Source organism: Lycorma delicatula, chromosome 2 (assembly GCF_047948215.1).
Source record: "Lycorma delicatula isolate Av1 chromosome 2, ASM4794821v1, whole genome shotgun sequence".
NCBI lineage: Eukaryota > Metazoa > Arthropoda > Insecta > Hemiptera > Fulgoridae > Lycorma > Lycorma delicatula.
The window spans coordinates 225,511,520-225,524,497 of NC_134456.1; the positions used below are offsets into that span (position 1 = coordinate 225,511,520).

The window sequence follows — 12,978 nt, forward strand, 5'->3', positions numbered from 1 at the left end:
TATATAATACCTATCATAACAATTAACTTCCAGGATCACGTATCTATTAAAAAGAAGTTAATCATAACACATTGAAAAAATGTGAATATAAATATTAATTAATACGATTAAATTAGTGAATTTAAATCTTCATCAAATGCAATACTGTAACTGCAGACAACAAAATGGTGATCAAAAATTCCTTTCTCAAATCAAAAAACTAAAGTGGTTTGCTGCTGAAATGGAACATTCGTGATAAATAAACAAGTTATAAGTATTAGTTATGCAATACCAAAATATGTTTGGTTTATTTATTTAAAAAAAAGAAGATACAATAAATATGTACACAAATGTAACACTTTGAATGTTAACATTAATATTGTGAAAAATACATAACAGAAAGTTTGTAGAATTTCTTCTCTTTAAGACAATGAATATCAAAATCTAAATTTACACTCCTGCTTTTTCAGAATATGAGCACAAAGTATGAACAATAATAACAAGTCCGTTTATGAGGCAGGCTAACATCACGAAAATTACAAATTCCAGGGATAAATTGGTCTAAGATTAGGCCTAGGCCTACTTGTTACAATACTATATTATAATTTGAATAGAATATCTTTCTTAAATGAATAAATAATTACATACTGGAAAAAATTATTAAAAAAAAGCATCAAAAGTATAATTTTTACATAACAAGGAAGACTATAGAATTGTTGGCATTAGAGAGTTAACAATTATTTCATTATCTATCAACTGCATATTCTCTTATCACATTCAAGTAATAAAAAGTATAGTTGATGATTTTACATTTGGTTTGAATAATGTGTGGTAGGTATAGTCTTTTGTTTAACGCTCTCGTTTTTGTTTAATACAGAGCATTAAACAAAAACAAGATTATACTGAGAGTGCTCTAATTCTTACCACACTGTACACAGTCAACTTTTAATTTTTGTACAATTAGTGTTTTCTATAGAAGTTTTTAATTTTTATAGATTTGACCACATTTTTAGAATTACACGTGTACTGCCAATTATTTAGAAATTACAAGATTTTTCTAAGTATTTATCTTTCATCTGTGTGAAAAACACATGAGCAGATGTCAGTATGCCTTTGCCACAATTATAATTTGTTATTATACTTATATTACAGATCTAGTGATCCGTAGTTAACATGTACAACAAATCTATTTATCAAATTTACAAGAAATAGCAGTAACATTAAAAATACAATAGTATCTTATCAACACTACATTTAACATAATTAGTTCTAATTATGTTTTTGTCACAAACATTAAAGAATAAAATAAGCAGAATCATTTAAGTGGCTCAGAAAATAAAATTAATATTATTTACCAGAACAACAGCAATTACCTGATTATCAAACTGTGGTCGACCAGCACGGCCCATCATTTGCAATATATCAGTAATGGGCATGTCCACATATCTTTTGACTTTACCATCATAATATTCAGTCCCTTTAACAACGACAAGATGTGCTGGAAAATTAACACCCCAAGCTAATGTAACAGTTGCAATTAATACCTGTGAAAAATTAGTTATGAGCATGTAAACTTTACATAGCAAGATGATGCTATACAGAACAATACATTATATAACTGTAACAAAAGTATAAATAAAATTAGCACTAGTTTATAAGTGCAGCATAACAGTAGACTTCAATTTAAAAGAAAATAAAGATGTAATTTCCTATGCCCAGACTAAAGTTATTATTGAAGTTTATACTATATTATCTATCATATTCATCAAAAAATTACAATTATTTCATTATCTATCAACTTCACAATCGCTTAACATACTCAGATAAAAAAAAAATTGCAGTTTCTATGATGATTTTACATTTCGTTCGAATAATGTAAGGTACGTAATGTCTAGTTTTTGTTTAATGCTCTAGATTCTTACTAAGGCTTCGTACCATACAGTACAACAATCAACTTTTAATTTTTGTATAATTAGTGTTTTCTACATAATTTTTTAATATTTATAGATTTGACCACATTCTGATTTGTATAAGTATTTGCCTTTCATCTGAATGAAAAAACTGAATGAACTTGAACTGAATGAAAACTTTCATCTGGATGAAGTTATGAGGAGAAATGGAATATTCCACAGAAGATAAGTAAAAGGAGCAGAGAAGAAAAGGAATATTCCGTGGAAGACAAGGAAAAAGAGTGGTACAGCAGGGATAGATGATGATAAGGATGATTCTTGTTTGTAACGTAGACCCAAGAGCCTAGAGTTGATTGAATAAGTTATGTTCATATATAAATACATTAATGCTATATATAAATTTAAGTCTCTAAAATATAAAATTATACTTATACTAGAATAAACATACCTATAATGGATTTACTTAACCTAATGTTAACAGGTCTCACTATATAACATTACTAATATAAACAAAATATCATTTTCAAGTAAAATCAAAATGATTGATAGTGTTTGAGAAGAGGGCACTCCCTCAAGAGAAATTAAAGGTGAGGTATGGAGGATAGAAAGGAAGAGAGATGATATAAAGACCAAAATATTACCGCTAAAATCAGAACTTGCATTTACATTAAACTGGGCACATCATAAAAAGAGAAATTTCCAGAGATTAAAGATCTATGGAGAGGAAGAATCTCAGGATATTCAGAGCACAGAAGGACCTAGCTGCAGAAGATGGTTAAAAGACAAATTGCCTAACAAGTCCAAGAAAAATCCTAGTGTGCTTAGTTTCTCTGCTACAGTAGTAAATAAATACAATTAATATCAACCAAAAATGGTCAATGTCAACCATAGTTAATAAACTGAATTAATTAATAACCTGAATCTTTTGATTAACAAATAATTCTTCAACAGTTCTTCTATCTCTTTCTTGTAACCCAGCGTGATGCATACCAATACCAAATGCTAATGTCAGTTTCAGATTTGGATCTTTAACAGATCCAACAATTTGTTCCATTTCCTGAAAATAAGAATAATAATAATACAAAAAGATTTGCTATTACAAATTTAAGAAATGACATACAAAGTATTATAATGATAGTACTGGTGACTTAAGAAAAATTATATCTGTAGAAAGATAATGTTCTTTAAAAGAAATTAAACTTGCATTTTAATAAGTTAAAATATTAAAAATTAACACAATTTAAGCTGATGTTACTGACGGCAGTATTTTTCCAGTAAGGCAGATAAGATATTTAGAATATAATTGAAAGATAAATTGGAATTCCACCTGTTCATTAGTAAATCAGTGTTTGAGTGCATTAAAATGTCGTATGTTTTCATGAACATATAATTTAAAACCAAAAATAAATACAAAAAATACCCCATCTTAGCACACTTAAACATTAAATAACAAATAAATATACCAAATACAAAATCCCTACTGAAAATATTCATGTTATATCTTTTTATAATTTCTGTTTAATTTTCAATTAATATTTTTTTACATTACTATTTATTCTTTTTAGTGGATTTGAATCCAAGACTGTTAAGAGATGCCACCATTTAATCACAGATGTTGATCATTTTTCATTTCATTAAGACTGTCATTCATACAAAAAGTTCACATAAAAATTGAGTTTCATGGTCATTCATTCATTCATTCATTGATGAAATTGTTTTGCTATAATTAAATTAGGAAATAATACTTTAAAAATTAATGTAATTACATAAATGTATTCGCAATTTATTTCTTTATATTTCATTAAAATGTGCTTATATATTTTCCAGAGCCATGTTTTGAGTTTCATGTTTATGATACGTGATTACATGATTACAATTTTTTTGAAAAAATATATATCAGGGGTGAGTGAAATGTAAGGCACTGTCGCTCATAACTCACAAATGGAGAGACAGATAAATGAAACAAATATAGCATAAAAGTACATTTTATTTGCTACAAAAACTTACATTTGTTTTTCCACTTAATCACAATTTACAGATATACATACCAACCTCCACCATGTATCAGTTTTCTTATTCAGTCAATAAAGAATGCTGGTGGTCCTTCCTTCATCCATGATCTCACTATGTCTTTCAGTTCATCATCCATGGCAAAATTAATACCTTTAATAGCCGCTTTAACCACAGAAAGAAGATCGCAGAGTGCCAAATCACATGGTATAGAGGGTGTAGAATAAATTCAAATTTCAACTTCACAATAACCTTGGTAGTTGCATGCGATATGTATGGCTGAGCATTATCATGTTCCAGAATTATCAGCACCATGGATTGTTGAACATGACACATACACACACACACACACTTCTTCTAAGGTATTTTGACTCTATGAGTCACACAGAATTTAGTCTACCCAGTTTTCACAAGAAAATATTAATATTTTAACACAGATTAATAATTATTAAATTTTTAGGTATATTTGTGACAGTTGATGAGACTTGGGTTCATCATTACACTCCCAAGACAAAACAGCAGTAAAAAAAATGGGTTAGAAAAGGTCAACCTGCTCCAAAAAAAGCGAAAATGACTTTTTTCATGAAAAAGTTATGGCAACTGTTTTTTTGGATTTTTTGGGGACTTTCATTGATTATCTAAAGATGAGTAAAACAATAAGTGGCGAATAATATTATGCAAACCAATTGCAGCATCTCAACGATGAAATATCCAGATCACACTTGTCATTATAATGGCAAGAATCAACGAATTATGGTTCAAATTCCTCCAACACCCTTTATATTCACCTGATCTGTCTTCCAGTGATTAACACCTGATTCCTAACTTTAAAAAATGGCTTAGAAGGAAGAGATTTTCAACTAATATGTAATACTTTTCCAAAATATCTAGATTTTTATTATTATTACTTTTTATATCTCCTTTCTTAATTTCCAATATTCCTAAATTAGTATTAATATCTGAAACAGAATGTTTATTATTAATGAGGTGATCAGCAACATTAGAGAAACCCAACTTTTTATTTTTATAATGCCTAAAATGTTTTAAAAAAATCTGGCTTTAAAAGATCTATTGGTTTTACCTACGTAAATATTCTTGCAATCATTACACTTTATCTTATAAACCCCACATAAATTGTATAAATTATATGAATCAGTATTATTATTATTGCTTTTTAAGTAATTTATTATGTGGTTGTTTGTTTTATATGCAGGTTTAAATTTATTATTATGGTAAACTTTAGTTATATTTTCAACAACGCTATCTGTGTATGAATATTTTAAGTAAACATTTTCAACCTTCTGTGAGTTATTTATTGGTTTTTAAAGTTATTGTACTATTAACTTTTGACATTTGTTTTTTTTTATATATTATCAATTAACAAATCACTGTATCTATTAAGAATTGTAATATGTTTTGTTTTATAGTATTTATTTCCATGTTTAATTTATTTTTATTATTTTGTGTATAATGGATTGCTCTATTAATCATATTTGTATGTATGTTGATTTTGTGAGCCCAAGGCTGATCTGATCTTCTATGAACTGTGAATTTATCGGTTATAGGTTTCCTGTATACTGAAGTTACAGTTTAATTATTATTAATTTCAATACTAACATCTAGAAAATTTATTTCTAAAGGAAATTTTAAATTGTTATATATGAATTAAGCTTATTTATAATTATGAAGTGTTCATTATATATAACCAAATTAAACACAAAACATCAACATGAAGAGTCCATAATAAAACATTACGTGTATGAATAATGCCATAAACATATTTATTCTCAAAATCTTGTAAGTAAATTTCAGACATGATAGCTGACAAAGGAAATACCGTAGGCAAGGTATTTTCCTGTGCAAAACACTTATCATTAAATCTGTCGGTAAGTAATTTTGTTGGCATATATTCCTTATAATAGCGATGATGTTATCAATAAATTTAAGTCTTCATGATTATTTATTAGTTTATTTTTTATTATATGAATTGTTTTTTCAATAGGTATGTTAGGATACTTAATTTGATCATAACTTACCATCCTAGTATTTTTTTCCCGAATGAGACCTTTGATTGATTTTACATCTGCTCCATCTTATATTATTTTCAAAATAATAGATAACATTCTTAGGATAAAAATGAATTTACATTATCATTATAATATAAAACATGGGTAAGAACAGAAGGAAATTATAATTCAAGAGTTTTGTTTTAATTAGACTTCCAAATGTATTTTAAAATTAGTGGTAATTTTTTTAACAAATATATGATCAAAACGTTACAAATCATGCATATACATTGTGGGTAATGAAATTTCCTTTACTGGAAAAATAAATGATTTTATCATTTTCTGAAAAATAAAACTGGCACCTTTTGAAAGCTAGAAAGGAAGACCCCCCAAACAACTTTATATTTTTTTAAAGCATTTTACATATAAGTCATTCATTCATTCATTCACATAATTAGAAAACTTCCATCTTTTCATTCACAGGACTTTAATTTATATAAAAGGAGTCCATATCTATTTTTAGTGCTTGAGCTACCTAATTTATCTTGTAACTTTAAAAACATTATATTTTTAAAATATAAGATAAGATAATTAATGGTATACAAAACTGTATGTTCTATTTCCCCTCACAAACATATCATTTTTAATCAAAATTACCAAATAAAAAAAAGTTAAACTGTATTTAGAGATATAAAATTACCTGTTCATTTGTATGTAACCACTGTTTTGGTTCTTCTTCGCCAGCAAGGAATGCAATTAGATCTAGAGCTGTTAATCGTGTTTGACGACGAGACGACACAAATATTAAAACTGGCTGTGCAGGAGAATGCTGCCGTATTGCCTGAAAAGTAGGTCTATTCATAGTTGCCATACGCGGACAATAATGTTTACCGGGAAATCCAGATATATGAACTTCAAGTGGTACTGGACGAACAGATGGTCTGAAGTTATATAATCCCATCTACAAACAAAATAAAACATACACACACAATCTTCATACTAACTAAATAAACATCAATGTACACTAAAATAGATTTTAGCTTTATGGTATTACATGTAATATTTTGAAATCCAAAACAGAAAACAAAAAAAGGAAAAGAAAAATTAAACTAGATGGAAAGTCTGGTAAAGTAGAGTTCTGCACTACAATAATTAGTTAATTTAAAAATTAAATAGCATCTACTGTTTGATTAAAAGATATAATGGCATATACGGAACAAAAAACATTTACTTAAAGTTAGTTTCTGCAATAAATGTTAAATTTAAAGGAGCTTTACAAAACAAAGAATAAAAGCTACTTAATAAAATAATTATAAAGTCTCATGTCTCCTATGTGGAAAAATATTTACACCAGTTGTTATGTACAAAACAGATTAAGGGAAGAAAATAGCCGTTACTCTTTAAAAATTCACAAATATTCACTTAAAACTTTAACAAAACATTTACTAGTAAAGATTAATAACTTTTTTTACTACTTATAATTATATCTACTTTTTTCTTTTTGCTCATGGGCAGTTACTTCAAATTAACATTCACTAACAAAATAAATAGTTTTCTTCAAAAAAAAAAAAGCACTTAAAAATAATAAAGTAATTTTTACTCGTTTTCTCTACTTTTCTAAAAAGTTTCTGAATTGAAACTTCACACTGTTTGTACTTTGAATTCTTAGTTTTAAATATTCTCAATTTTAAAAGTGTAAATGTTTCAACATTTACATCAAGCTAAACAACATCCAAATACTATTTTTTTAAACCTTTTGTTTATAAAATTGTATTAGGTATACTTAATTAAGTCGTAAAAAATTTCAAGGAGCTACAAAACAAGCCAAATCACCAAAAATCAATTTAGTATTGTTGGCCCAGCTGTATGTTCCCCCTTTACTTCAACTGCAGATTACATTTATTATACATATATACATATAATGTTTTTTTCCTTTCTCACTTTTGTCATACATTCTGTCCACTTCAACTTTCTCTTCTTAATTCTATTATTTTAGGGTAGTCATAGAGCTTTTTTTAATTCCCTGTTCATTCACAATCTCTATAAGCTGGTAATATCTTCTTTTATTACAAGTTTATATGCTTTGAAAAGACTTGATTTTCATATATGATTATTCCCATCATTCTCACTCATTCAATTCTCTCTTTCTCTCTCCCCCTTCAGACTCTTATTAGAATCGAACAGCCACATTGACCAACACTGAAAGTACTATATTCCTATCTATTGAGGTTTTTAGTTCTGCTGATAACTTTTTTCAAATACCCTTTTAGGGGGTACAACAAATCAACTTTGGTTATGCTTCTTTTGCACCCACACTTCTTTCATCCTTAAAAAGAGTTGTTCATTCTCTTCTTGCGTCCACTTCCTTCCACTGGTAGATTTTTCCTGAAAAAACCTGGTTTCTGAATTACCTCTCTAAAAAGAGTCCTGTCATTTATTGTGTCTGTTGATTCTAGTGTTTTTCTTGCCTTTTTCTATTTCCTGAAACCATTTGGGTTTGGATTTGTAACTTCTTAGCAAATCAAAACATCATTTAGTTATTTTGTTAACACCCATCCTACATATATGTCTATAGAATTGTAATCTTTTCCACATCTGTCAGTTTAATATATAGTTTAAAATATAGTTAAAATATAATATAGTTCTCTATAAGGTCATAATTTGAATTCAAATTCCCTGTTACTTTTAGGTCCTAGTATTCTACTCAAAACTCTCCTTTAAATCTTTTCTAATTGTTCAAGATCTATAGTTTCAATTAGTTTAAGTGTTTCTACCGCATTAAGTATTTTGGGTCTAACCACTGTTTGACAATGTCTCAGTTTTATATTCCATGATAGAAATTTGTTATGTGTTTCTTGTAATGTAAATGCTCTTTCCATTTTTTGTGTTCTAGTTTCTATCGCTTTTTTGTGGCATTTGATATCCGTTCTCAAAGATATTTAATGCAATCCATTTTGTGTTTTATTATTTATCTTAACGTATTGAAGTGCATAGCTGATGTTTGTCATAAACTGTGTTTTTCAAATGATATTTGAATGACCTTGCCTGCTTGTTTTTTTAATTCTGTGATTTGTTCTTGTGCATTTTCAAGTGAGTCTGTAATTAATGCTATGTCATCTGCGAAAATTAGACAATCCACCTTGATCTTATTTAAAGTTGTTATTGTTTATAAACTTTCTACATTCTCTAACCCACAATTGAAAAGGAGGGGATAAACCATCTCCTTGAGTTACACCTTATGTTATTTCAAAATTTTCTGAGAGTTTCCCCATAAATTTAACTTTAGCATTATGTTTTGCAAGACAAACCACAAGGAAATAGTTGCCATTAATATCCCACTCATCACCACAGAAGAGCTCATGGTGGCCAGTTATAATATCAAGCGCAGTAAGAGCCCTGGCCTGGATGGCATGGTTTGGAGGTGGTCAAGCTTGTTGTAAAACTTGCTCTGAGGTGCAAGGTTGACACATTCAATTATGCCATCACCCAGGAATGGTTTCCAGACTCCTGGAAGTCTGCCCAGCATGTGATCCTCAGGAAGAAGGGGAGGCAAGCCAGCAAACCAGCATCCTTTAGATTGATCTGCTTGCTCAATTTACCTGAGTAAACTTTTTGAGGGTGCAGGTCGACTGTAGATGCCATACGTAGTCATGACCAACGGCCAGTAAGCCAGATTGAGCTCAAGGCATACATGTTTGATTCCGGTGATGAACCTTTTTGATGTAACAGGTTACATCAACAGTTTATTCATGGAACACAATATTCCAGGCTATGAAGAGTTATGGCATTAGTCTATACTAAGAAGGGTAACCCAGTGCTACCTTTCAAAAAATTGGCGACGGGTAATTTCCACTGGGGGGAGAGATATGGATCAGGATAAGTTGTAATGTTCCACAGGGTTCAGTGTTGAGGCCAACACTATGTAATATAACATATGACAAAGTCCTGTCCCTCGCACTTCCCATTGGGGCAGTCTTTACTGGGTTTGCCAATGACTTGACACTTGTGTTAACAGCAAAGTTGGAACGGGCAGTGATGGACACTGGAAACAAGGCAACAAACATTATTGTTTCATGCTTGCAGGAGATCAGCCTTCAGCTTTTGCCAGAGAAGACCTAAGTGGTTGTAGTCTTGGGTAGGCATAAGCTGACCCTAATTTTGTTAAGGGTCGGTACCATGATAGTCCACCCTACCCAGGCAATGAAATACCATGGGGTATGGATAAACAAAAATGCTACATTCCAGAGGCATATGTTGGTCAAAGCTGAAAAAACACCTGTTGTGTTCAGTTAGACAACAGCCAACATCAGGGCCCTCACACATCAAAGTGGAAGGTCTTGTCTCAGGTGATACTCTTGAAATTACTCAATGGAGCCCCAGTCTGGTCCATTGCTGCAGAGGGGGAGAGCCCATGCAATCTTAGTCAGATGTGCAATCTTTATCCCTTCCCTTTCAGGTATACTATGGGTAAACAGCATCTCAGGCGATGTCGCCAGCATAGTGAGAATTGCATCCCCGGATTTCCTCGTTTGGAAGAGAGGAGATGTACAGGGGAGTGAATAAGGTGGATGCAGAGGGCAGCAGAAATGGGATCAGTTGACAAAAGGCAGATGGACTCCAGTAAAGGCTGTATTCAAGTTAGTTTAACTCAAACTGGGGTATGAGTTGACAACCCACCGGGTTGGTCTAGTGGTGAATGCATATTCCCAAATCAGCTGATTTGGAAGTCAAGAGTTCCAGCGTTCAAGTCCTAATAAAGGCAGTTACTTTTATACAGATTTGAATACTAGATCGTGGATGCCAGTGTTCTTTGGTGGTTGGGTTTCAATTAACCACACATCTCTGGAATGGTCAAACTAAGACTGTACAAGACTACACTTCATTTACACTTATACATATCATCCTCTGAAATAATACCTGAATGGTAATTCCCAGAGGCTAGACAATAACAGAAAGAAAGGGTACAAGTTGACACAGTTTCTTACTGGTCATGGATTTTGAGACCTTCTGTGGATTGCAATTACTGCTGGGAGAAGGAGATCGTGGAATACATGACGTTCAAGTGCAATAAGTTCCTGCAGCATAGGGAAGCACACAAAGGAAAATTTGGCATGCTTACCCCTAAGAACATCACTGGGAAAATCCTACAGACCAAACAATGCATGATGCTGGTTAAGATCATCCGAACCATGTTGATGGAAGATGTCCAGGGATGAATGTCCGAGTTTCCTTTGGTGCAGGCAGCCAACCCCAAGACCAAATTAAAAAAAACCACAAGATCCTGACAAGTTTGAGACATGGGGCCAGTAATGGAGATAAACACACAGCGATGCTGTGATAGTACCATAAGTTGGGCCCAGCATCCCTTGCTGTATTGGGGGAGGGGATTTAATGAGTAGGCCTGCAAGGGAGAGTCCCACACTACACTATGGAGTATGAGACCACATGGTGCTTATAAAAGGTTTCCCCTCCTCTAGAAAAAAATGTGTTTGTTAAGGTTGCTTTAAATATTTCAGTCATTTTACTATCCAGTCCAATTCTTTTAGATTGATAATAAGCACATTTCTGTCAATTGAATTGTAAGCATTTTTAAAATCTACAAAAGTAACCACACATTTCAAACTCCTGATTTCCCCAATTTCTAAGATGTTTTTTTTTATTTTTAGGTTTGTGATTTGTTCTGCACAGGACCACCTACCTTTCCTAAACCCTCCTTAATACTGTCCTTTTTGAAGGTAGAGACCATTTTAGCTCAGTTTAAGAGTTCTTTGGATAGGGTCTTACATATCAGTGGTAAGAGGAATATTCATGTGTAGTTACTTTGATCTGTTTTGTCTCCCTTCTTGTGCAGTGGATGTATTAACACAGATGCCCATCCATCCAAATGGTAGAGTTTTGTCTCACAGATTTCTTGGATTACTCCATCAACACTTTCATCTTTTCACTAGAACGTTTCCATAGCATTGTCTTATCCAGATGGTTTGTTAGTTTTAAGTTACTTTATCATTTCTTTAATTTCTTCAAAAGTTGGTGGGTTTGAATATGCTCGACTTGGAATGATGTTTTCAAAATTAAAGTTTTCTTGTGGAGGGTCGCAGTTGTGTAGTTTTTTGAGTATTCTGTAATATTCTGTGTTATTATATGCAGTTTTGAGAGTTTCTGGATCTTTAAAATGTAAAGTTGGTGGTGTGCAACTTGTTAAGTTAGTTTTGGATGTTTTATAAAAGTTCCTTGTATTATTCTTTTAAAAGTCAGATTCTATCAAAGTTACTTGGTACAAAATTAGTCCAAGCTTTCTGTACAAAATGCACATCTACGTTTATTTTTTGTTGGGTTAGAAGAACAAGTTCCCTAAGATACATCTCAAGGTTGGTAGCTCTTAGCAGAAATTCCCAGCTGTACCTCTGGTGAACAGACTGCGACCACTTTGCCACATGTTGGAAATCAGACACGAAGTGTATTTGAGGTACCACTTTGGTCTCTGGGTGGTATTTTATTTTCCATCTACCCTGCATATCTGCTGGGAATTGCCCTATCCACCACCTGAGAACATACCAAATGGGAGACGATAAACTCCTCGATAACTTTATTAATAAGAATTTATAGAGACCACATCTACTTCTGTATATTTATCCTTATAATAGATTTACAGATGTACTCTTTTACTGACAAAGAAAATTGTTTAAGAGATAACACTTCTTTCTTTTTTTCCACCTAGCTTACATAATTTAATGCATGTTTACAATCTTCTCATATATTTTAAATCCTTTATGTTTGAATTATTTATTTTTATCAAACAAGCTTTCAAATAATTACTCTGACAATATAAAATAAATTGGTTTAAATGTAACTCTATTGATCCATTTGATATGTTGAGCTTTATTTTGATGATAAAGAAATTTTTTACATTTTTGTTTATAAGAAAGTAATTCTTGTCATTTATTTTATAAAACAAAATACTTTCTGACCAAAAAACTTTCTCACATTCTTATGTCTCTGACATGTGAACAAAATATTATTAACTACATAATAGTTAATAAGGTGTTCATATCAATTTGGAGAAAATTTAATTA

The 12,978-nt window shown here is 31.1% G+C and overlaps 1 protein-coding gene across 1 annotated transcript in view; it reads right to left on the minus strand.

The window, feature by feature from the left end:
• LOC142319709 (activating signal cointegrator 1 complex subunit 3-like) overlaps positions 1-12,978 on the minus strand; it is a 40,389-nt gene that overhangs the window by 11,836 nt on the left and 15,575 nt on the right. The window contains exons 10-12 of the mRNA XM_075357285.1: positions 6,606-6,866; positions 2,806-2,946; positions 1,335-1,523 (exon numbers count right to left, since the gene is read on the minus strand). Of these exons, the coding sequence (XP_075213400.1) occupies positions 1,335-1,523; positions 2,806-2,946; positions 6,606-6,866 (591 nt within the window). The remainder of the gene's footprint in view (positions 1-1,334; positions 1,524-2,805; positions 2,947-6,605; positions 6,867-12,978) is intronic.